Source organism: Haemorhous mexicanus, chromosome 1 (assembly GCF_027477595.1).
Source record: "Haemorhous mexicanus isolate bHaeMex1 chromosome 1, bHaeMex1.pri, whole genome shotgun sequence".
NCBI lineage: Eukaryota > Metazoa > Chordata > Aves > Passeriformes > Fringillidae > Haemorhous > Haemorhous mexicanus.
The window spans coordinates 43,011,788-43,038,340 of NC_082341.1; the positions used below are offsets into that span (position 1 = coordinate 43,011,788).

The 26,553-nt window shown below is 40.6% G+C and overlaps 1 protein-coding gene across 1 annotated transcript; it reads right to left on the reverse strand.

The window, feature by feature from the left end:
* Positions 1–1,197: 1,197 nt before the first annotated feature.
* PIK3R4 (phosphoinositide-3-kinase regulatory subunit 4) lies at positions 1,198–23,403 on the reverse strand. Its single transcript, XM_059847422.1, has 20 exons — positions 23,316–23,403; positions 22,385–23,153; positions 21,024–21,157; positions 20,267–20,849; positions 18,816–18,950; positions 16,701–16,922; positions 15,164–15,337; positions 13,871–14,016; positions 12,556–12,759; positions 11,593–11,794; positions 9,851–10,050; positions 8,686–8,896; positions 8,000–8,165; positions 7,385–7,549; positions 6,103–6,314; positions 5,687–5,818; positions 4,377–4,477; positions 3,310–3,398; positions 2,746–2,854; positions 1,198–1,808 (listed from the first exon to the last, which is right to left on the reverse strand). Exons 2-20 carry the CDS (start codon positions 23,112–23,114, stop codon positions 1,638–1,640), a joined length of 4,086 nt encoding a protein of 1,361 aa, XP_059703405.1. The 5' UTR covers positions 23,115–23,153; positions 23,316–23,403; the 3' UTR covers positions 1,198–1,637.
* Positions 23,404–26,553: the final 3,150 nt, after the last annotated feature.

A 26,553-nucleotide genomic window follows, 5' to 3' on the forward strand; every position in this document is an offset into this window, starting at 1 on the left:
CTTATGTGTCAGTGGTGTCAGTGGATTATAACACCTGAAAATGAAAACTGATCTGCTGCTTTCATCAAACTACTTTGTCAGTGGGCAGAACCATTAACCAAGCAATGCAGCCACAGAGGTGATTCCCTTCACCAGGTGTATAAGGACCTGTTTAGAACTGTGCACCAAATGGATATAGCAGCAGAACAAGCCTGACTTACCACCCTCTTCCTTGCTGCTCTGTGATACAAGTGGACTGAGAAAACCTTCCTTATTTCTGAATTCATACAACATAAAGGGACAGCACCAGCTCCTCTATACAAAGCCAAGAAAAAACTTTTTTCAGCATAACAGGGAGCAGCAGTGATAAGGTCTGCAAAGAAATGTCACACTGTTCTTGAGCCCACTTCCTCTTTTGTTACACTTGGGGCAATGTCTACTATACTAAATTATCCAAGTAATGCACTCAATAGGGAAAAGTAGGCAGTATTTTTCCATTGAATTCTCAGACTTTTTAAACAAGTCATTATTTCATGTGTTGTCTCTTCAAAGAACCCAGTTCACAAGTTAAGAGCATTCCCTGCTTCTATCAGACACTCTGTAGAGAAATAGGCTTCCATTTTTTTTCCAGTTACACTCAAGAAATACATGTCTAATTAGTGCTGTTTGTTGTCAGTGACCTTCTGAGTCCATCTGTGCAGAGGAGGGGGTCAATCACCAGTTCTAGGGGGAAAAGTAGTACCTGGAACTGCAGGTAAGGAATGTTAGTAAAGTTTAAGTCTGCCAAGGATTTGGAAATCTGAAGAATTGGATCAGATAGTAGAAGGGTGGTGATAACATTTACGGCCCCTGTCTGACATTTAGAACTGCCTCTCACATGAACATTCCATGACGAAAAAGTACTTCCTGCTGAAAGCCATGTTTTGGCTATTTTTGACATCCATACTGAATGACAGAGAAGACCATCCTGGTGGTGCTGCTTTAGGTTCCCAGGACAGCAGAGCTTAGCTTTAGACCCAAGTTTAAAGCAAGCTGGATGCAAGGCACAGTTGAGAAGCAAGGACAAAACTGTCAAAGGACAGCTGAGGATTGACGAGGATTGACACAATGCTAAGATGATCTCAAATGACAATTAACAGGCCAATGGCTCTGCCAGCTGAGACTGTGGAATCACTGCAGCGGAACCACAGATGTAAAGAAACCCAAGTACCAAACAGGGAAGCTCAAGTGGACTTTATTATAGTTATTAGAATGTACAGGGACATCAGTGCACTGGTTCTTATTTAATTTCTCAGATTCAACACAGGAGCAGTTAGACACCAGCTCTTTGCTTTGTGTACATTTAGAATGTGTCATGTGGGACGTCCTTAAACAATTTTTTGAAAGGTTCTTGAAGAACAATATAGTCAAAACCAAGCTAAGTGACTTCATAGATTCCCTGATATTTCAAGGAAATGCTATGGATACTAAAAGCTTTAATATAAGAAGTGATTAGGAAGTGCCAACAGGGTGGTAGGATACAGGTAACTGATTTTATCATTACTTTTATAGTTTTTAAAGTCCAGTCCATTCCATTAACTGGAAACAGTCCTTGAAAACTTCATTATAACACTATTTCTTTATTACAAATATTTACATACTATATATTAGTACAATTTTTATTTCCATACTTTAACGATCCCATCCCTTGACGCAGTTACTATAAACCCTTGTGTGGTCTGGAAAGTCGCGATATCAGTGATAATATCGTGATGCCCAACTGGGAGAGACTCTGGACCCTTCCGAGGGGTCTCATCACTGGGCCCCATCTTTTGCTTGTTCTGAATTTCCTGTATAAAAACAAAGTGAGAATACTATTTAGAGAAGAGTGAGCATTTGCAAAGAGAGACTGACATCCATGTTAGGTTGTAGATGTAAGATGACTGCAAAACCTCTTCCGCCAAAGAGCCAATCAAACAAAAATGCCCAAACATACCACCTCACACCCTTTGACAGTTTTCTCAGGATTACTCCTTGATTGATTTCTTTTCATCACACACAGCCTAAGTCTTAATCTGAACTGACTTTACAGGTCTTTGATTAGTAAAAAACGGGGATTTTTCTCATATTTATTTCAATGACACTAAGATTTGATATTCCAATAGGGGGGAAAGAGTTATAGGAACAAATACATCTTGGCTTCCCAAAGCTTTTATAAAAACAGCTTCAACAGCATGAATGTAATTTAGAAGTCTGAGAAGAAAGACTAAAAAACAGTGCATTGGGTAGACTCCTGCTGACTTGTTTCAGTCACCTTTGAAATAGCACTCAATTTGTTGAACTGACACAAAAATTGTGCTATTTAACAACTAGCAACACTGCCAGTTCCCAAAGTCACTCGGAAGGATGTAACAAAACCTTCAGCATGCAGCTACTGTATTATCCTGGTGCCAGTACGTCTCACATACTAAGGTCCTACCCAAAAGACATTCCAAACACTGATCAAAGCCCAAAGTATTAGAAGTCTAAATTTCAATATCCCAAAAGGAACATATGACTCTGGCTTCTGCATGTAAGTAGTATTTGTTGAGCCCAATTCTGTCAAAAACAAATTATGTTTTTCTTTTAAAGTAGCTTCCTTCCACCTGCCAAAAAAATGCAATGCTGACACCATCCACAAAAAGTAAGAGCAAGCAAGTTACAGTTGAAGACATCATGCAAAGAGTACAATCCATAGGGCCATCCAAAGGCAAGCAGAATAGGTGTCTATTAGACAAAGCAAAATACCTGAACCACCTCTGTGCCCTCGATTATCTTCCTGTAGTAGGAAACAGATGGGCAATTAGAACTTCCAGCAACAACATATGATCTCTCAGGGTAGGCTAGATCCCAAAACCTAAACATGAAGAAACAAAATCAAGGTGAGAGGTTCAATTCTATCAGTTTAAAACAGCTGCTTAAAAGCAGTCTTGCTCTTATGACGAAAATGAGTGGGCACAAATGCTATCTGCTTTCTACACGTAGTGGAAGGGAGTGATGCAGAGAAATTTACACTCATGCTAAGCTCACATGAGTTATTTTTTGGTTTTTGTCATGAAGCCCATGAAGAATTTTACAGAAGGATACCCACTGTGTTTCAGAGTACACATTACATTTCAGAGAAGCACCAAGTTCTGCAGTCCTTTTGCTGAGAACAATTTCCACAGCTCAGTGATGCTTACTAACGAACACATGTTCAGTATTATTGTTTTGGATTCTTAGAGATTAGTTAGGCAACACTTGGGAAAATTTAGTACACCAGCAGGGGTGGAGGGGAGGGTGACAAACAAGGAAGTTGTTTAGTTTGATTACCTTATTTTCATGTCTGAGCCTGCTGTCAGTAATATGGGATTACCAGAAGCTGGACTACAGTATATTCCGTGGATGCTGTGAGGAGAAGGCTAGCAGGAAAAAGGGATATGTAAAAATAACTCATCAGCAATAGCTGTCACCATGCTTCAGAAAGGGAATGCATTCCTTGCCACATTCATCCACCCAGTCTCCAAATCTTTCTGGCAAATGCCAAGTCACTTTAACAGGCCACATCTTAATATATTAATGTGAATTGCTCCCTCACACTTTACAGAGCAATACAACAGAATTAACCCTTCATAATCCTCTTTTTTGTTTGAATCCTGGAAATTACATTCTCAATGATGAGAGATTATTTTTAAAAGAATCAGGCAGGCAGCCTTAAATTTTTAGGTTATGAAGGCATTATGGGACAGATATACAAAAGAAAACTATCTTAGATCATGGAGCTCCCTGTGTAAAAAAGGGCAGAACTGAAATGAACTCAACCTGCAATACTTGTAGCACATACAAACTTAGGTTTAAGTAGATTCCAGACAGGCATTTACAACATTTATAGAAGCAGCTGTGGTAATTTTTGTCTATGGATTTGTGAACCATATTCCAGATTCTTTCATAATTAAGTCCTTGAGGAAGAACCACTTCATGCTTTAAACTAGCGGATTAGTGTAGCAGTGGTATTATATTTCAGAAAGAATGTGTAAAAGACCAGATGTTTACAGAAGTATGCATAGCCCCAGGAACAGCTAGTAAAAAGTACAAGATGCTACACCATGAATTTTGGCTTTGTCATCATCCTTACAAGCTTAACCAGCCCACTGTTTTTCTAAGAACATGGCTGAGTATAACAAGTGAGTATTACAAGTACATTCCATAGACAGTGGAAGGTACCAATGAAGATTTACGTTACACTGCTGTTTTTCAAAGGGCATTTAATTCTGACAAGTAAAACAGTTATGGTGCCAAAATTAATCCCAGGGCAAGTTCTGTACTGATGCACAGCATGGAGTCTAAGATTGTTCTAACCCTGGCTACAGAACAGAAACTGCAAAAGAAAGAGACCAGACCTGCAGTTCTGAAAGAGGTGGTGCACTGCTGGCCCACAGAGTGAAGCGTCGATCACCAGTTTCCATATCCCACATGGAGACTTCATTGTTGCCTTGAACAGCTACAGAAAAGATAAAGCCAGTGCAAAAAGTACAAAACAGGTTGGTTAGCTCTTGCTGTTTGCTCTACTGACATGACATAGAGGGTATGACATACAGACACTCTTATTTGCTCCCTGTAGCACTTGTGTTAGTCTTGCTTTAGTACTTTGGTTTTACTGCTTGAAAGCACCTTCACTATAATTAAAAGTGCCTGATTTAAAAGTGTTTAAAAGAAACCTGATTTAATTCCCAACCCTTTTAAAAATGAATAAAACCCTCAGTTTCCTCCCTAGATTTCTTCTCAACCTTCTTTATGAAGGATAGATGGTGTGTTCAGTGTAGTTATAAGGGACTTTGGAGAACACTCCTATGCAAGTAAGAAAACAATCCAAAGTTAGAGAGTTCAGTAGCCACAATGAACTTCCACACTCATGTGGACAGGTAAAGAATTCTGTTCGAGGGATTGCTTACAAGCCTGGCAGCAACCTAGCAGGCAAGGACTTTTTAATAATAATCCAAAATTATGAACTCTGTCATTCCTTTAGTCTTTCACAGGGAGGAAACAAACTAGAAAGCACAGTGAAACTTGCTTTATTTGTATGTTTTTTTGAGGAAATTGTTTTATCTCCCAAGGTGGGTAATAACTCAAAATAGGAAGTGAAGCCTTAAAGCAAGTAAAATATGAAACTCAAACTACTCTCGTTTTACAGCAACTTGATAAATTTTGTTATTTAGGATTAGTTTAAGGTACTTCTCCATTTCAGAATGCGTTTCCTACACAAACACATAAAAGTCTATGACAGTGCCACATGCAGTGAGGATGAAGCAGCTGTAAGTGTATCAGATGAGGAATCTTGGAGATTTCCAAAAGTTCTAACCCATGACACAGCTGGCTTAGATTGAAGGGGGAATTGGAATTCAATCTTTGATCTACAGAAGGTGGTAGCAGATTTCCCATCAACTTCAATGTATGTCATGGCTTTGAATTTAATCTTTTGTAACATTTTGTCGTTAAAAAGGGATGGGGTCAACAACACACAGGGAGGGCCCCTCATGAGAGTTGCAATGCTCAGAACATGAGAATTGTAAACGCTGTCGTTTTGACAATGGCTAAACCCTACTTTTTTTCTTTTCAACTCTCCACCAGGGCTTGAAGCAGAAGCTGAAAAAAAAAGCTGCTTTAATCACAACCTCTGGCAATTGTGAGGTACGTTTAAGACATCTTTTACCTGCTATTACCCAGGACTGATAGACAGGATGCATGAGCAGGCGTCTGATTCGGGCCTTGGAAGGATGAGAGTGGCTGGAGATAGGTAACTGAAACCTCATGTCCCAGCATGCCATGGTACCATTGCTCGTTCCTGGTGAGAAAAAGCTTCCCTTAGTCAGAGGGATAAATATACGAGGTTTTGTCCCTATGTTTGTGCTCTGTTCCTAGGGAGATGGCCTTCAGCCTCAAGTTTTTAGCAGGCAGAATGCTTCTCAAATATAGACGAGAGGATATTTCACTCCTCTTGTTACAGAAGAGCATACACTAGTAAAATCAGATCAAGCAAAAGCTTGAGCTGTAGTTACTGTAAGAGAAAACCATAAGGAAGGGGGGGGGCAGGGAAGAGAGGGAAACTAACAAGAAATACAGGCTTACCAATACACAGCCAGCACTGGTGTATGTCCACAGCAAATGAAGTTATGAGGCCTAACTTCAAATCGTGTTTCAGCGTCCAAGCATTGCTGCTGGATCGCAAATCCCATCCAACCAGAGATCCATTAACTGTTCCATAAGCCAGTACTGACTGGGCTCCTGAATTGAAGTGATGAATGTCTACCACACAGCCATCATCCTTCAGATCTAATGACCTGGGATAAAATAATAAACTAATTTAGGCACAGATATGACTCCCTCCATATCTGGGAAGACTCCTTCCCACAGCTTATGCTGAGCAGCTTTTTCCTCTTTGTGTCACTTCTCAAGGCATCTGCCAGAAACAGCTTTCTGAATTCAGTACAATGGATGCTTATGCTCTCTCAAATCTCTCTGCTGATAGGACCTGCAAGGCTGTCAGCAGCCCTTTGCAAACATAAACACAGCTCTGTGTCCTGGGTCAGGGCAATCCCAAGCACAAACACAGCCTGGGTTGAGAATATACTAAGAGCAGCCCTGAGCAGAAAGACTTGGGAGTGCTGGCTGGTGAGAAGCTCAGCATGATCCAGCACCGTCTGCTCACAGCCAAAAAAGCCACCCACAACAGAAGAACCAAATCAGATTTGTGAGAGATGATTCTCCCTCTCCCTGCTCCACACTTGTGAGACCCCACTCACAAGTGTGAGTACTTTCTCAGGCCTGGACATACCTCTCACTCAAACTGGAAGATCAAGCTGTAGCTTCAGTGCCAAATATTTAAACACTGCTCATATGGAGGTAAGAAAAAGCTAAATCAAGCCCAAAGACTCCCCTACAGACTATCCCCCATCCCTATATCTCTACCAACTTATCACATTAAGAGCCTGAGAGGAAAAATTGCAGGGCTTAGGCAACATCACATGCTATGTCTGTAAACATTTATCTAATGACCCGCAGAAGAACTTTCAAAATCACTTTTTAAGTATTAAGATTGTAACAAAGGAACTAACCAATCCCAGCACATAAATAAAAAAAACTGAGAACTATTCAGAATGGCTGTTTCAAGCTCATAATGTGTTCAGTGACACAGGAAGTACAAATATCCTATAGTTAAGAATGGTCAGCTCTGCACAGTTGCCTTTCAACCCTTCTTTATGAAGCAGGATAAGAACATGGATTACAGCCTTCCAGTACACTCTGGGCTCAGCCAGCAGGAAGCCTAGAGCAAATTTAAAGATCTATCTGAGGAATATAGTAACAGCTTGAGCTCTGTATGTGGTGAGATTTAACTGCTTTAAGTACATACCTGCTTTGTATTGGATGAATTTTAGGAGATTTAGGGAGCTTTGAGGCTTCAATACCAAGAAGCTGGATGGCACCATTATCTGAAGCTATAGCCAAGTAATGTGAACCTTGGCAAAATGTAAGTGTCTTTACATGTCCTCCAATCCGAGAGTATGTCAAAATTGATCTAAACAGTACAGAGAGAAATAGGGGGAGAGAAAAAAGAGGTTATTTTTGGTGGCACTTAAAAAAAAATTACTTCTCTTAAACACCTACTTAAAACAGGTGGCTCTTGAGAAAGGTATGAAAATAACATTTTCTAGCTGTTCCAAAATGAGAAACCAAAAAACCAGTGTTGGCTTTAAACAACAACAGCAGAATATATTTATATATGTACAGAAATGAAATCAAAAAGCCTGTAATTATTATGGCTACAAAGCAGTCCCTTTGCATTTTTTCTTTTATTAACTAATTGAAACAGCAATCTAATATTATAAATGCAAGCCAAGAGGAACACTAATATATCTCCTTATTGATATTTCCAGCACACCCACAAGTGATTCATATTTTGCTCCCTGCTCTACTTTATTTTTCACTCTAAAATTGCAGACCCAGCTGCCATAGGTTTTTAAGCTACCTGGTTGTAGTGGTTTTTCCTTCCATTTTCTGGCTGTTCCAGACCTTCACTGTGCCATCATTTGAGCAAGTGGCAAAAATGGAGTGCTCATCAGAGACCCGAATGCGATTCACGGCAGACTTGTGTTCATGAAGGTGAGCTACCAACAACCCTTTGGGCCGCCATCCTACAGGGAAAACAGAACCACAACCTAAATCAGGAACATGCAAGGCCCCCTAGATCCATCCACTAACAGCTATAGCAGGACACTCATTACAACTGCATAGCACAGACAGCACTGAAAACAGTGTTAAGGCATTTTAAATATTAAAAGCAAAAGCCTACTTGCTCAATTCTAAATTAGACACTAGGTCATAGGTGCTCTGCACAGTAAATATATTTCTTAAACCAAGAATTTCCTCTTTTCCTCATCCTTTGCATTTTTTCCATGAAAGGATGATGTCTGGACTCAAATTACACACACACACACATATATATATATATATATATATATATATATATATATATATACACACACACATATATATATATATATTTTCATGCACATACACACACACACATACAGATATAGATAGATATATATATATAGAGATATATATACACACACACACACACACACACACACACACACACACACACACACATAATATTTTTATATCTAATAACCTCAGTGGCCTGTGATGTACCTGGAGGTGGGGGCTTGCTCTCCCACTCAGCATTCTCCATCATCTGTTTGGCAAGTCTCTCTGCATTACACTGCTCTCTCTTCTGCTGGATCAGCTGCTGCAGCTCAGTTTTGCAGGTGGTGATGCGCAGCTGGTGTGCAGATGGGGACATTGTGCTGCTCAGGGCTTGCAGGGTTGGTTTCCTGGGCTGGACAACTGCTCCATCAGAAGCCTGTAGGAAATCAGCCCTTAAAAATATATGCCTTACATTTTACACACAGATAAATCCCCCTCATGAGATTTCCGTGTCACACACAGTGAATAAAAATGGAAAAAAATCTTTTTTATTGAATCAATTAGCAATGAATTAGCATTTTGAAAAAATAGTGCTTGCATTAAGAAAATTAAAAGTAGTGAAAATTATTATTTATATAAAAGATTAATATTCTCTTATTCTACCCTGTTTGCCTACTCTGTTCTATATTCTGTCTAAAGGTACTGTAATGTGCTGTGCACACCTATTAATGTGATTATTACAGAGGCAGTTATTGGTCTCAAGACTGACAAAATTAAAGGTTAGCTCTCAAATTCATATACATGGGGCTTTAAAAATCAAAGTATGAAGTGTTTCCCTTAAGTTCAGGGTAGACACATTCATTTAAAGCTAGCAGAAGTTAATCTCCAACTAGAAGCCAAACAGAAAAGAATGTTCAGTGTCAAGACATGCCACCATGGCCTGCAGAGCTCCCAGCCTATCCTCCTCTAGCCAGTACTTAGTATTACAGGTACAAGATGTCTAAATGCTATTGTGATTTCCAAGTTAAAACCAAGATATCTCTTCCTCACAACATGTATGAGGACATTCAATTTGAGGAAAAGTCTTCCCTGCCAAAGAAGTTTAAATAGTAATTGTCCAATCCACAAAGCCCCATCTCTTTGTGCAAAGCATCTATTTGTTAGTGAAGCTCAAGGGACTAAACTTACTTCAGTCCTCTCTCAGTTCCTATTTTAAAAATAAGAACTTGAAAGTCAGCAACTCTGCTGAAGAAGACACCAGCCAATAGCATGGCCAGTGTCAAATAACCCCCAAACAAAACAAGAACATCACATTCCTATAGTCCCACCTGACTTTAAAACAATTAAATCATTTCAGGTAAGATGCAAACACAGTATTTTTCAGGTATACCTGTGGAGAGGATGACAAAGTGGCAGAAATGCCAGCTGAGGACTCTGAACGAAGTGGCTTCCCGGCTTGGATGGCTTCAGGATCAGTAGTTTGCCCATGTCCTTTGGATATTGGCTGGGAGATGTTTGCGGGTTCCAGGGACCCAAACATGCTTTTCCATTCTTCATTTACATTTGAATCTTGCTTTACATGTTTTCTAGCTGTAAGGAGTTGGGAGGGAGGGAGGGAGGAGGTGGGAGAAGAAAAAAACAAAACACCCCAACATTACCATGACAACATTCACTCAGGATTGTCATTACTTTGACACTACATGGAAGTCTAATGTTTACATGCCAGATTGTTATTTAGGTACAGAGAAAACCCTAGTGCTATGTTGTGGAGATCAGCTGACAGCATTTATGAGGGAAACCAAACAAAGCACCTGCTTCATGTGTTCACCATCCTCTGGATCCTATAGCTGACTCATGTAATAAATCACTTCACTAGAGGGAAAGCTTACATCTAGAAGGCTTCAGGATTAGACTCCTCCATATGATAAATTTTTCTTATAGAATCATGGAAGGGTTTGGGTCATTTAGTCCAACCACCCAGCAATGAGTACCAACAATCATTGTTGGTGTCAAATACAATCAGTTTCCCATCATAACTGCAACATCACTTGTACGCACTTGTAGATTCACTTAATGTACTTGTAGATTCAAGTACATTACCTCTTTAAATAGGAAATTTATTTATTTCCAGCATTCCTTTAGAGTCCCTTAGAACTGTAAATATAGACAGAAAAAAATCATGGAACAAATTAAATTTGGACAAAGACAGTGAAGAAAAATTAAAGGCATAAAGACTTTAAGGGTAATAGTTTTGGGTGAAATAAATTACTTCAAGTATAGACTTCATATACACTAAGTTTTAAATCGTGTTGACTCCTCATTCAAGGATGCAAAAAAAAAGAAAAATCCTACACTTCTGTACTTTCCTTTACAATTTTAAGCAAAACACCCTAATTCTGGAAATAAGATGGTAATAGCTATAGGTTTTCCAGATATTTCTGTATTTCTATATGTAAAAACACAGAACCTACCAGTGATGTAATAGAGGAGGGAATTACAAGCTTGAGAGGGTAAAGAGGAAGCTCAAACTGTCTGGTAAATGAGAATTTTGAGGATATAGAGAACTGGAATAGTTAGCAGCAAGTGGATTTCACATCTGAACAAGGAAATGTTAGAGGTTTTTTGAGCTGAAAGAAGAGCAGGTAAAAAAAGGAAAATGGGAGTCGATAACAAGCTGAAGAACCCCAGGGCCAAAACACATGTACATGGGTGAGCAACAGTTGGCAACTCCTCAGTGCCAGCCTGAGGAGTTTTTGGTTTTCTTCAGGCTGCCTCAAGAAAACACCCAGGATTTTCACAGTTAAAGAGCTTAGCCCTTGTTGAGAGGAAACAGAGTGGACATGTAGCCTCCAACATTTACACTGTTGCCATGAGTCACTAGAGTCCTGTTTGTCACAATCAGCTGAACAACTGCACATGCAGTCAAAATAATTTAAAATATTCTCAGGGGAAAAAATAATTCCCATTTTTCAATTATCAGAGAACATTTAATCACCTCACATTTCAAACAGAAGCAGTAATTTTCCTATTGCAAACTCAGTGAGGATGGAGATAGTCATGTAGGCTGATTTACTGAGAACACCCTGAAAGGAAGGCTATACTTCAACTATATAGATCACAAAATATACTAACCACGTTTGTCATCAGAATCCTGCTTTGTTTTAACAAGATCCACTTGTCTTCCAGTTATTCCCAGAGCTGACAAGTCAATCACCCCTTTGTGACTGCTATCATGCAGGTGGCTCTGATCCACAATATTGGCTTTAGCTTTATTAGATTTTAACATAAAGTCCTTCAGTGCTAACAGTTTGTCTTCTTCCTCCTCAGTCATCCCCTACAGAATAAAAGAAAAGGTAATATTACTCTCTCTTAACAATAACATGCATCAAGGCATAAAGATTTAAGAAGCAGTAAAATTAATGACTGGCTCAGAAGTGCAGAAGAATACATTCCCAGAATTCAAAGCTCACATGAAACATAAGGTAAGCTACTGCAGTGTAAGAATATCTTTCCTCCTAAGGAATGGGGCAAGGAAAAGTGAAAGGGCAGAAGAGAATTGAATGCTGAATCATTTTCTGGTGCAATCTGCTTAGCTGCAACCTAGACCATGCTTACAGCCTACATGCCATGGGGGGAAAAAAACCCCACGCAGCTACAGTCCTTTCTCTTCCCAGTTCTCACTACTTTGGGGGGGTGATTCTTTATGTTCCCCTCTTCACATATAACCCTCAAGACTTTCCAGCTCCATTTCCTTTTGGCACTTTGACAAATACATACTCCTTTATCCAGCACAATGCACTTAATCCAGCAATGCTCTGTAATGCTGCCACATCAAGGATGCATCAGAAGTTTGAGACTTACAGCCATTTTTTAAAGACTTAGGTGCTATTTGTATGTCTCTACATCTGGCAGATCTTTTAAACATCTTTAAGCTCTGAACAACTTGTCCCACAAGCATATGCTGAAATCAGTGAAGCTAATGGCTTGAGGGATCAGAACCTCAGACTGGTAGTCCTTCACAAAAGGAACTGCAAGGTCAGGGTTTGTGGAAGTGTACAGAGCCTGACTTTTAAAATACAAATAAAACCCAATTACTTGTGAAAGAAGCTTCTTCAAGAGCTGTGCAATGGCAGGGTCCTCTGGGGGTGGGCACTCAGAGAGAGCTCCAGTTCTCTTCATCTGACGCAAGTGCAGGTGCCGGAAGAGGCTTGTGATATCCTTTGATCTTAAGACATAATCAAATATGGAACGGCTGACAGGCTCCTTAAGTACACTTAACAGGACTATTTCTTTGTCTACCTGCAATTCAAAACAACAGACCAGTCAACATGATGATATCCATATAACCTTTACAAATCATCTAGATTCAACATGTCTCCCTTCTTGAAAATAGGATCTGTGTTGGTCATGTCAGATTGTCTCCATTCTCTTCCCCTCTTTCCTATCAAGTACTTCTCATAGCTTGCTATCTACAAGAAACACATCTTCAAAATGGGTCCAGAATGAAGACTTAATATTACAGTCCTACTTAATGTTACCCACTACTCACTTGCTAAATACAGTGTTGCATAGCAAAGACAATATTTATATACTAAAATGAAAAAGAAAATATTTATATACTAATACAGCACAGGAAGTGAACAAGACAAATTTACCAATCAATGACTAAAACACTGCACAAAGAACATGTAAACACAGAAAAATGTTATTATAGTGAATTTCTCATCTGCAAGGTTTTTAACAAAATGTTAAACACAGGATGCATTTCTCAATGTACATACTGCAATTATTTCTTCTTCATCTATTAAAACACCCGAGAGGTGCAGTCTACAGGTCCTGAAGTTGTATGCAAAGATGCCTATGTGATACTACCAGCATCATGTAGGTCACTCCTGGAGATGCACTAGTAGTAAATGACTTAATTCATGCTGAGCATTGTGCCCTGACCCTTGGCAAAACACTGAAACACAGGAGTGGTTCTGGTGAAATCACAAGCACGGTAATCACTAATTAACAGAGTAGTCTTGTATATGAAAGCACAGAACATAAACCAATTTGTTTCACAGCCAACTTTCCATCCTTTTTAGACTCCTATAAACTAGTACAATATTGCAAGAGTTTGACTATAAACAAGGCAGAAAAGGCTTGAACCAAAAACATACTTGCTGATTTTACACTTTGTAAAATATTTTGCATTTTGCAACAAATTTGAGACAACAGTCTTTAAAACACAGAACACAAGGACCATTCTATAAATCTGCCAGCAGAGATCAAAAAAACTAATATTGCCTGTAATCATAATTTTAAAAAAAAGTATATATGGTCCTTATAGCCAGGACCATGGCCAAGACAAACTTATGGATCATGGCTAGTCCAGACATATTCCCATTAATATTATTGGAAGTATTACCTGTATTATTGGTTGTGTGATAAAAGGATGGAGGTATGGCATTAGCTTGCAATAGACATCAGCAATATTCAAATACTGTGCCACCACAGTGATAAATCCAACTGCACCATAACATATCCAAAGATTAGGGTGACACAAGAATGGCGCTGAAAGAAAAATAGGCTGTTAAAATATATCATTCATATAGGAGAGAGATCATCCTGCATATGGCAGCCTGTGATGTAATTTCCTTCTAACAGAATTACTCCCAAACTAAGCCTTCTCTCTTCCAGAGCACCAAGGTTAAAACATTCATATGGAGGAAATTATTTCATGGATTTCACTGTACTCATGCTGCTCAATTTCCTTGCTCTTGCCAAAAAGCATATTTTCCTTATTTGCTCATTTCAATCCCTAATTGTCAACTACAGATTTGCAACAGAGACTAATCCAAAAATAAATCTCAACCCCATTCTAACAATTACAGTGAATCCTAAAACCGGTGATTTATTTTTTTCTTTTTAAGTAAATACTTTATTCCTTCCTGCTTTCCTTCTCTTCCTTGAAGAGTCACTACTTATGTTACGAGATTACAAGACTCAGAAGTCCCCCTAATTATGTGGGCTTTAAGAAGTTGTTGTCAAGACACTGTATCTAGTCAAGAGATGTAATCACAGATCATCTGCTCCAAATTCTGAGTGCATTTGTAAAACTGTAACATTAAGAAGAAGCAGACGACATTTCAAAAGATCATTTGGTATTTTTTTTTTTCCATAAATAGCTGCTAAATCTTGGGCACATGTAAATTAAATTGATAAGCCTGATCAGGAAGGAAACACCAACTCTGCAACCAAGGGTGTATTGAGTTAATGGGTTTTTATGGTATTAGAATAAGAAAGGATCATGATTGTCTGAATTCTCTCATCTGCCAAGGCTAATGTGTAAGAGTTTGCAAATTATGTGCCTGATGGACTACCAGAAGCAACCAGGACTTTTTCTTTACAGCAGGTTGCCATGTAGACCAAGGAAAGATCTTGAGGCAGAAAGTTTTTGGAGTGAAGTGTTTTTTGCTACTGCCCTATATAAAATCTGGTAAGATGCATCCAATTTGTTCCACCAAAACTATTCTTTCAGAGTCTTGAGCACTAACATGGTTCAACTAGCAGTAGGTCCATACCACAATTTTGTTTAGATTCTAAAACAAAACTACAGGTTTGTATTCTGGACAGCTAACCTGACAGTGGAGCTTTATGTAGTACTAAGATTTCTTTTCTTGACTAGGAAAACAGGGTATTCTCCAGTATTCCAACTTACCTATATCACAAGCAAACTCATAAATATGGGGCTTTTGCAGGAGCCCCAGCTGGCACATACAAGTAAGAGCATTGAGGGCTTTATAAATGACAAATTCTTCAGCATCACTGAGACCTTGCTGAAGCAGAGGTTTGAGTATTGATGAGCTTTGCCAGCCAACATAAGCAGCAACACCTGAAACATAAAAGTAATAAAAAAATCCAAACCAAACTGATAAACACCAGAAAACTCTATGTCTTCCTATCAGAATTGAGAGTAAACATAAAATAACTTTATCACTTCTAATCTAATAAGGTAATAATCAATATACTTGTTCATGTCTTAATGCTGGACTTTGCAACCCTTTGCTAAAAGGAAGGGAGGAAGGAGAGAGAAACAGCACTAGAAAGAGAAATACCCTCAGTGCCACTGCTACAGAAGAGCATCTGCTCACAGCCACAGTCAGCAGTGCCTGCACTTACTTAAATACCAGTTGGAGAGCTCGGTTCTAAAGATGTGCAAATGCCTGAAGTAAAATAAAAATATAACTTAATCTGAATTCTTCTGTGGATGTTTTGAATGGACCCTGGGAGAGGAGTTAAAAACATATTCACTTTTAATTGCCTCACATGGCTCTATGTCCTATGCAAGAAGGCAGGACACTCGGACCTGTGCTTTGGCTGTTCCATTGCTCCTTCTGAACAATTTCTGATAAGTTATCAATATCACTTTTTGGCAGTTTGCCAGCACAGAATTTTGTAGCTTCCAGTTACAATGGAATGTGTAGTTACCATAATGGCCCCACTGAAAGTTTGATCATGATTGTTTTTTTCTACCATGCACCTGAAGCACCATTTTTGCTCTCAGGAACTGCACTTGGGAAAGTTTTCTTGACCCACAAATCCTGGGCACTTACTCTCAGCAATGGTCATGTGGATTTCCAACATACATGGAGGATAGATACACTTAACAGCTGATGTCATTATTGGTAAGATTTTTTTTAAATTGTTATGAAGTATTCTGAAGTAACAGGAATCTTCAGGTGATGTTTTAAGGCATTACAAAAACTTTTCCAGTTATAACTTCAGCATATACCAATGCCTACTTTTCATAATATGAACTGATCTACTGAAGTGAATGGGACCATGTGCACATGTGAAGTGATGCATCTACTATAGAGCTTGCAGAAATCCTAGTAATCACTTGCCACAATTTAGCTTTTTAATTTAGTGGCTGTAGCAGATACTCAAAGAAGGAAAAAAGCACTTAAATTCCAATTTTTTAATGTTAATCTACCCTAGACTTAAATGCCTCAGTCACATTTGTATTAAATATTTGGACTAAAAGAAGTATACATTTGTATCTACATTGTTTCATCTTCATTCCCTAATGAAACATTCCCACCCAATGATTCAGAAAACTATTTTCTTATAAATTCTAAAAATCTTTATAAGAAATGACTTTTATGTCCTTTTATGACTTTTTTTTTTTCATATCCTGGAAACTGTTAATTTATTTATTTTCTTTCCACTCTGTATGGCCAAAACCAAACACTTACCAACAATGCTGTCAAAGAAAGCTCCTCGAAGATGCCAGTCATTCTTGTCATTTAAGAAAGTGATCATATGAGACAGAAGAACATCATTGGCTTTTTGACGTCCAAAAAAGACACACAGACGCGTTATTCCATTTTCCATCAGTGTCTGTTTCACAATATTCTCTGGGTCACTTAGCAAAGTCACAACTTTCTGCTGGACCATTTCATGCAAGGCTTGCAGCTCTGCAAGGGACAACAGGATGAACATTTTGGCTGAGGAGAAACAGCGTGTGCATGCGTACCACCTGCTGCTAAAGCAGTTATAGTGATAGGTCATCCTGAACAACACCTGACTCAGTAAAACTGGCAATGCAACAGAACCTCAAAAGTTCCAACAAGGGCTTACCAAAGACTTCAGGCGAAGCATGAGGTGGTGACAAAGCCAAAGAGTAGAGAAATGTGAGACATTTTTACCCAGATCAATTTATTCTAAACTTGTTGCAACTTTCACTAAGATGATTCCATTCATTTTATACATATAGGTGATATGCAGATGTGAAGAAGCATCAGAATGAGTCAGCAGCAATATTACCACAGTAAACAAAATGCTTTGAGGCAATTTTGGTTTGATATGTTTATTTGACTATGAATTTCAAAATTTGTGAACTGACAACAGACCAACACTATGTTTTTATTTAGGCAGATAGATTCACTTCATTAAGCATACAAAGAGGAATATAAAAACACTTCGAAAAGTGAGTGCTTCCAATTTCAATAAATTTCTGTAGTTAATCTAACAATACTGATGAAAAATTTGAAGATGACCTTGCCTATGGCTTCTACTTCATGACACAATTTAAAAAAGTATTTCTATTAAATCGAAGTAACAGATTGTTAATGCACTGCATATTATTGAAAACTACAAGGCAGGATCTCAAACAAGCAACACAAAAATTTCAGCTACTGCTGCAGCAGTTTTGAGGGGTGATTATCATTCGCCTGCAGTCAGAAGTCCAGCTAATTTGCTTTCTATTGTGACCCTGTCTATCAGCTACATGAAAAATCTGCCTCCTGGGTTCAAATTTCTCATGGTTTCAAAAAGGGTGAAAAGAACAGAACTACTCAAGCTTCTTTCTTCTTTGCGTTGCTTCCTTCATCTCCAAGCTATCTCAAGGGATAGGGGACAGCATTTCTTAGAAACACAGCCCAAATGATGGAGCTTCCTCTCCCACTCCTCAGCAATTCTGAGCACCCCACACCTTACATGAAGGAATTTGAAGAGGATCTTTTATATTTGGTTTTAGTAGATTTGTTGCTGTTTTATTTTAAAGTATCATCCTGTAACTAGTTAAGAGATAATTGCCTTTTCCCCAAATGGAATATGTGCAGGATGTTTACCAACTCTGATTAGTCACAGATTGCGCTACTTAGCCCAGAAGAGAAATGACAGTTTTTAACTACAAACTCTTCCCAGCTTAGATTTGCCCAGTGTTCTTCTGGGAATTTATGTAACACTAAAAGACACAGGAGATAACACACAGGTCACTTATTACCATGTGTCTTTACAAAGGGAAAGGAAAAGAAAATCCATCCTTAGGATTTTAATTCATTCTCTGTGCTAGTTATAATACAGTGTTACAGTAACGTTACTGCCAAATGGCATCCACATGCTTAGTTTTTCAGGCAAACAGACAAGAATTGTGAAGCACAGGGACAGAAAAGGAAGAATGAAAAATACAGTGCAATGACTATGCTAGAATTTGACAGGTTTTCCAAAGCTAACGCTGCTTCCCACTCCAAGAGAAGCAGTACTTGGAACACAGGCGTGTTTTTGCAGCTGTCTTGTTTATGAGATAAGCTGGATATGCAACCAAGCAACCAGCATCACAGTCAAATACCTTGAGGATCTCTGGAGAAGAAAAATATACTCATTTATATACTTTTTTGTCTCTCACAACATTCAGAGCAGAGGTGTCTGTCTCTGCAGGAAGCTGTCACACACTTTGATACTGGTCAAGGCAAAACATTTGTCCCATTTAATAGGAAGGCTAAACTTTGAGAGATGAGATTGATCAGTGCTACCTAGAAGCTTTGGCCCATGATTTGTTATTATAAGCAGGCAAAAAGTGACATTACCTGTGTCATAGTTATCACTAGGGTGAGATGTTTCATCCATTTCTTCACCATTTGGTTCATTTTCCATATTCAGATTTTTCAGCTGTACTAACTCCAGAAATCTCAGAGCTGTTTCTGCCAATAATGCTATGTTTTCTGCAAAGGAAAACATTTAAGTTAAGAATTGTTCCACTTTGCCAATTTACATCAGTCTGATGATCCCCCTGAAGAGAGATTACAGCCACTGACAACACCACTCACGATGGGCAAACAGGACTGAAATTACACAGAGTGCTCTGGTCAACCCACTTCTGTTGACTCCCAGCAAAGCTACTAAAGTACATCAAATCACACAGTACTTTTGTCATGTAAACAAGTGGAAAAATCCTAATGATATTAGGTGTAACAATGACTAATTTAATTCTTCTAGAACCAGCCCAATTAGTGACTAAATAATTTTATAGAAGGTAAAGGCCAAATAGCCTGGAATTAACTAACATTGCCACATAGTAGACTGTGACAAAATAACAACAAACCACCACACCAGGACATGTATCCTAGGGAATAACAACTTGTTACCCTGGAATCCACCTTTAGAACATTTGTCAGGGTATCTGTCCGGACGATTTGGCACCGTTTTGCACCATTTGGAAGCTGCTGAAGCAACTCAGGCTGCATTATATGGGTCAGCCACTGCTGGCACAGGAACAATAACATCAAGGCGAAGTCCCACTTAAGCAGCCATGCTGAGTGCCATCCAAATCAACAGCAACGTGCCAAAGGAGCCGGTCCACAGCCCAGGCCAAATACTCTTAAGTCACCAGTCTGACCACTTCCAAAAGGGTACTATATTAACAGAAATTAACCCAGTTAGACTACCTACAAATACATTAATGTATTTGAAATTTAAATTGATCACGGTGACCACAAACAATTGGTTCTATTCATTAAGTATACAAAGTCTTCAATAATTATTTTTATCAGTTTACTTAGTAAACAAAAGAAAAACATCACCTGACCTTTTCAACTAAAAAAAACCCAAAACCCAATGAAAATGTGCTAGTCATGGCAAGTAAGGACACATAGTAAATAGCAAACATGGGCATAACTACAAAGCTTCTTCCTGAACTGTGCAGAACTCACATCTGACTAACATCTACAGAAAACATCTGTTACAGTATAAGCCAGTTTACTACAGAGCAAATAATCTAATTTCAGCCCCAGCATATCAAATATCATGTTGTTGGAAAACAGCTCTGCAGCCCAGCAACACATTGATGTTTTTAAGTCAGTTTCTTATTTATTCAGTTCCATCAGGCCATTTTATGAAAACAATCAGAGCTAATGAAATGGGACTACAGGTGTCATACCTGCAGTCACTTCTGAGACTTCTGGCGAGTTTTACTAACAGAAGCTGTTAAGAGAACACAGAAAAGCTCAAGATTTGGAGTTTTGACTGGATGCCCTCTTACCAGCATATGCAAGTCTGACGATGGTGGCTTCATCCTGGGCCAAGTGTGCAATGCCTGGCAGAATGTATTCTGGGTAAATGTTAATATCATTGCGTGGCACCTCTTTGACGAGAGCAAGAACTTTAGTTAGTGTCCTCACTGATTCTGCCCTCACCCTGGGCACAGAGTCGTTGCTGAAATGTAACAGATAAGGAGTAATACGATCCAGAAGAATCTCTACACTTAATCTTGGTGCTAAATGAAGAATCAGCTCCAAAGCAGCCAGTTTTGAATCACAGTACTTGAGAGTCTGTAAACAGGAAGTTATCACAGACACTAGAATAACCAGCCCATTCTCTTTTGTCTCTCCCTCGGCCTTCTCTGTGCGATCATGCCCACAGAGGTTGTGAATGATGTTGTCCAGATCTTTACGTATGACCAATATACGCTCATCTGCTGACACAAACGTTTCCTTGGCAAACTGGGCCATGTAAGGCTGAAGGAAAGTGTAAAATATTTCAGGAAATGCATTGTTACGTTGCTGTTTCAAATAATCTTCGGCTGCTAAACGTTTATCTGGCTCTCGATGGATCATCTGAGTGACCTTGAGAAAGGAAGAAGTAGGAGGGAGTGGGAGAGAAAGATCAAAGGTTTAGATATTTGTAATACAAAAACATCAAAACCCAAACCCAAACAATAAGCAATCTGTCACCGAAGTAGGTGAAATAAACTGCAAACAGAACACACAGGTGCTTCTAATTCTGTAGCCCATCCTTACCAGTTCTCTGATACTGCGGTCTTCAATTTTGTTTAGGACTTGGTCAGGGGAAAAGAGGCCATTTCTGTATGCCAAAAGCTGAGATAAATCAAACAAGGGTACACCTTCTGTGAAGAGCTCTGCTATTACACAGCCTGGGACAGAAAGAAAAAAAGGAGTCAAAGATGTCAAAGGATTATAAACAGACACTTTAACTTTGTTTTCTATATGCAGACAAGAACAAACCCTAAACAAGTCTTTGCACAATTAAAAATAAGGCAAATGAGTAGCCAAAATATATTTTCGGAAGAGAGATAACATCTCAAGCTCCAAAACCTGGCTTTTATACTTGATCCCTGAAATCTGTTCCAAGTAATTTATTTCAAGCATGTCAACAGCAGAGGAGTTTGCAATTAGAAAACATGAGGTAGTGACTTCAGCCACCTGCCAGCTGGAAAATCCATCACTAGAAAAGGAACCCACATCACTGTCATGTGGAAGAAGAGTGTGGTAAGTCAGCATGGGTCGGGTAGTAGGTCAAAATTAAGCAGCCTTTTTACCAAAGGTAAAATAACTTCTGCTGGAACAGAATATCAACTTCTGGGGGACAGCATATATTCACTCACATATGATTGCCAAAACCAGACCCTCAGTATTGTGTACATGACAAAAGTCTCTCTTCAAAGAACCTGCTGATGCAGTTTGCTCCCAATAGTCTGCTTTATCAGTGGAGTGTCCTGGAATTATGGCCATAAGAGCAACTTGTAAAATGAAGTAACCATTTCCTTCAAATTAATTTTCTATCACTTTACGGGGAGAAAAAAACCCCAAAAAAGAGCTAAAGTCATGACTTTTAAGACAAGGCCAAGACTCAAGGCAGTCTCCCACAGTCAAACTCTTAACTAGTATTTATGAGTGGGACCATAACAGGACTTTGCCCCCACTTTGTGCCTGTGGGGAAAATAAAAAAAGGGGCTTCTAGAGCCAGTATTGCCAAATTACCCTGAAAGCTGTGTCAGTCCCCCCAGAACTGGGCCACGGACTGGGTTCTCCTCTCAGGTCCCATGAGGCACATGCTTCTCTGCCAATAGAAGATGATGGACTGTGCCTTGAAGAACCAGCTCTTTCCTAGAGCATAGGTAAGCCATAACAGAATAGCTTGTGATTTCTCTCCTCAGATAATAGCAATACACTTAAATTATGTAGCCTACTGTGTTGTCTTTGTACTTTTCTGTGAATGAAAAAGTTTTGGGTCTTTATGCTTAAAATACACACGTTTTTAACAAGCTGCTCTCCGAGCCTGCTGGAAGAAAAGAAAAAAAAAGAATCAAAAAACCCCAGTAAAGTTCTTCTGCACTGTAACACCTGATAGCTCCAAGTACCTGCAGAAAAGATATCCATTGCACGTTTTAACTCCCCTCTTGTTCGCTGATTGCTATTTGCCAAGTCTACCAAAGGAGTGGAAGGGTCCCGCATGTTTTCCAGCTCCGTGGCAAACATGCTGCCATCGACAAAGCGTTCGGGGGCGATGTAACACGTTCTCCTCCGGGATGTATCAAAGAAATAATTGAAGTCAGCAGGATTGTCTTCAGGAAGGTAAGTTGGTTTAAAACTGGCAAAGTCAGTTAGAAGAACCCAGTTCCAGCTGGTCACCATGATGTTCTCTGTTTTAATATCACCGTGGCGGACTCCAGATTTGTGCGCTTGGTCCACCGCAGTGAGGATCTGGAAAGCGATCCACCTTTTCTCGATGTTGTTCAGGAACGGCCTGGTACTAATTCGGTCATAAAGGTTGTCCCGTACGTACTGTCTGAAAAGCATGGCGGCCTTCTCGGACAGGGTGGCTTTCTGGAAGGGGAGGCAGTTCTGTGCCGAGTGTAACCTTATCTTCAGCTCCTCCAGCTCCTGCTTGTAGCTCGTCAGGGGTAAGGTGGGATCCTGAATGGCAAACACCTTCACGACCACCAGCCCCTCCCGGTGCTTGGCTCGGGCCACCTTGAAGAAGCGGGTGCTGCCCAGGCTCTTGTCGTACTCGAAGTCGTGGATGTCCGAGAAGTAGCTGTCCACCGAGAGGATCTGCGAGGGGGCGATGCCAGCCAGCTGGTTCCCCATGGCGGCACCTCCTCCGCGGGCACCGCGCCGGGGCTCTGCCTGCGGACAAACACAGCGCGGATCTCACGCAGCCCCGGGTCCGCCCCGCTGCCCGGGCCCGCGGGCCGCGCTCCCCGCCCCGAGCGGGCCCGGCCGCCGCCGCTGCCCAGGCCCGGCCGCCCGGGCCGGCCCCAGGGGCGCGGGTCCCGCCGCAGCACTCACCGGCCCAGACGGAGCCGGGACCCCCGGCCCCGGAGGCGGTGAGAGGGAGCGAGGCGGGACTCGGGGCGGCGGAACCGGCACCGCCGGGCGGGCGGGGAAGGGGCGGTGCCGTGAGCTCACATCCTGCCCCGGCCGGCGGCGCCCGGGCTGTCCCCAGGAGTCCGCGGCAGTGCCTGCGCGGTGACACCAGGCCGGCTCCTCTCGCCGCCTTGCCTCCTGATGAACTTCCCGCCCCTCCGCCCCGCCCTGCTCTGGCTCCGTTCCCTCGAAGGGTTTCTTTTTGAATTCTTTTGCTCTGCAATGGGAAGAGGCCAGGGCGGCAGCGTATAGGTGATGTGTTCAGGCCGGCTTTGTTTCTGTCTATTTGTTTGGCCATGTTAAGGAACAGCTGTGGGTGTGCAGAGTCTCCTGTGAGCCTGGTGCTGAGCCAGCTCAAGCAGTGCGGGTCGGAAGGTGCCTGCAGGAGATGGGGGTGCTGGTGGAACGGGCCTCAGGAGCATCAGTCATTTGCTTCTTTCAGCAAACACGAGAAGAGCTGCCATGCTTCCTTCTGATCCTTAGCACAGGGTGCCCGTAGGCTTTTTCAGGTGGCTTCTCTTCTAGGTCTGTCCTGACAATTCGTGGTATATCTGAAATATGAGGAAAAAGGATTCTTGTGGCAAACAAAATCATCACCTTTCTCACAGCTTAATCTGAAAGTGCTTGAGAGCAAGGAGAAGCCCAGGGCAGAGTTTGTTCATTCTTTCCTTTGTCTTTTCCCTTTGTTGTGTTCTTTCTTTGCTACCCATGATGCATTACTAAAGACGTGGTGTTTGGGTCTCACAGACCAGTGCCTGTATACTCAAAACTTTCCTTAATACAAGATTGCCACCAGCGATGTGTGAGATCACTTAATCACACCATCTTCAAAGTGGTTTGGGTTGTCCTAGTGAGGGTTTCTTGCCAGCAGGACTCTCCCGTCAGTAATGGAAGCCTGGGGTGTTAGCCTGTCCCAGGGCAGAAATCTTAGCCCAGGCCTAGGGCTAGGTTAAGACTAGGACCAGGGTGAGGAGAGTGAGAAGTGGGGAACCTTCTGGCATTAGACTGGTGCCTAGGCACTGTTCCTTCTAGGCCATAACTGTCATGCCATTTTTTTCCCTTTGCAATCCCATGATCTGGACATAAATTTCATTAACAAGACCTTTACCTGGAGGGCAGCTAGAACAGGCATCAAGTGCCAGGGGAGTTGGGAAGAGAAGGCACATAACTCAGTTTTCTGCTCTGCTAGAAGCCTGGCAGGTTGGCTTTGTGCTATAGCACTGTAAACAGCACTGTTTAGCTCCTGTTATAGTGGGTAGAGAAGGGAATGTGGAGGTGTGACTATTGTGCTTCCTTTTCGGCTTTGAAACAGACAGTATTCTAATGGTACCCTGGTATGATCCTTCCTAATAAAACTTCACTCCCTAGTTTTAGGGAATAACGTGGGTGGACAAAGCTGTGTAAGGAGTGGCTGCTAAAAGTCTGGCTAAGTTGGATGTTGATTGTCTTGTAAGTTACTAAAAGGGTAATCAGAAAATCTCCATGGACTTGCCTGCAAAACAGTTACATAGGTGTTGCTCTCTCTAATGGAAAATGTAAATGGATTCAGAGCAGAAAGGTTTTCCCAGTTGCATCTGTCAGGCCCTGCACCTTAGCTGTGCTCTCCGCCCTTGATCATAGGACGTAAGTTCTGCTTCCAAAAGAGGGCAGGGCTTTTTCATAGCCAAGGCTCTTTGTAGCTACTGCAGGCAGACTTTGCTCCAAGCTGAGCTGTTAGCTGCAGTCGCCGAGCTAAGGCATATTTCTTGCCTGTGCACATGGTTGTGATGGGCTAGAGTCGTGCTTCAAACCAGCTTTTCAGCCACCTGTGTCAGGGTGGCAGCCTCCACACACTGCCAGGTGTACAGCATGTGTGGGCTTACAGGTGCTGAGAGAGATACAGCAGCACGTTTTCATGCTCTTTATTTGAAGTTTGGCTTATCTGGCCACAACAAAAGGAGGAGGTGCATTTATAGTTTCAAAACAATAAAATGGAAAAAAAGAGCAAATATGCTCTACTCTTTCAACTCCTCTTCTTCCTAGGTCATATACTGTTTAGGTGCTCCTCCAAATCAAAAACAAATAGAAAGGAAAACTTATCATTTCACTGTGGCATCTTTGGTCAGCATTTATTCAGAGATACACCAGAAGTAAAAATAGGCATTTCGTTTTAGCTGTTGGTCATGCTGAAGTTAACAGAAGTTATGTAAGCTGATGAATATATTGTCATATTTTTCCTTTTCTCCCAAATCTGTTTCACTTCTAAAGCAAACATCCTTGAGTATCTATGCAAATGCAATGCCTTTCATCATTTCTTGAAAATGTCAGAACTCTGCTGCTTCTGCAGAGCTGAGCTTAGAAACAGAAAAGCAAAGAGCATTGTCATATAAGAAGTCTCCTTTAAATCATGGATGAGGACTGGAAAATGACTGGAAACTGCCTGGGCTCGGTGGTGTGTCCAATGGATCTCCAATGCTCTTGCCCCAGTACAAAGAATTTATCCCTATTTACTCAGATCAGGGCTTATGGAAATATTTGTGTTGTGTGCAACCAAAACTGCTTTGAAAGAGGATTTAATGAATCTTCAATCTAAAGCATCTTGGAATAAGAACAAAGCTTCTGAAATGCTCAAATTTGTATGTTTTATTGAAAAGGGTTTATAAGGTTTTTATTTCTTATGATTCTCTATGCCACCATTTTGGGTAATTTTTTGCTTTCAAAATGGTTCATTAATATGTCAGTTGACTTTCTAGGAATGGTAGTTTTTAAATTACTAATTTGCAAGGGGATTCAAGATCTGTGCATATCACCCCTGATTAGTATGTCTGTACATTTTAAAACATTCTGCAGCACCATTCTGTGCTATCACATCTTGTGACAGTCTGTCCTGCTGATTTAGCAAGACTGCACTGCATGCAATATGGCAATGATCCCAGGGACTTTAATGGGTGAGAGAAATGGTTTAAAGAATACTTTAAAAGTACCTAAGGTAGGAGAACTGCCTCAAGTTTAGTCTCCAGACTGATGTACTGACAGATTTGTTCCCTAGTCATGTGCTAATTGTTTTGGAATGAGAATGACTTGCTCCTGGATCCTTCTACCAAAGCAGCATGTACAAAATTAATTTCACAAAACTCAGCAAGAGACCATATGGAAGGGGGAAATGGTATTTATTTTAAAC

Excerpts from the sequence above, each read along its gene's own strand:
- PIK3R4 (XM_059847422.1), bottom strand. The coding sequence starts at position 23,114 with ATGGGGAACCAGCTGGCTGGCATCGCCCCCTCGCAGATCCTCTCGGTG. Across the intron at positions 21,158-22,384 it reads AATGGATATCTTTTCTGCAG|GCTGTGTAATAGCAGAGCTC; the intron begins GTACTTGGAGCT and ends TTTCTGTCCCAG. Across the intron at positions 20,850-21,023 it reads ACCGCAGTATCAGAGAACTG|GTCACTCAGATGATCCATCG; the intron begins GTAAGGATGGGC and ends TCCTTTCTCAAG.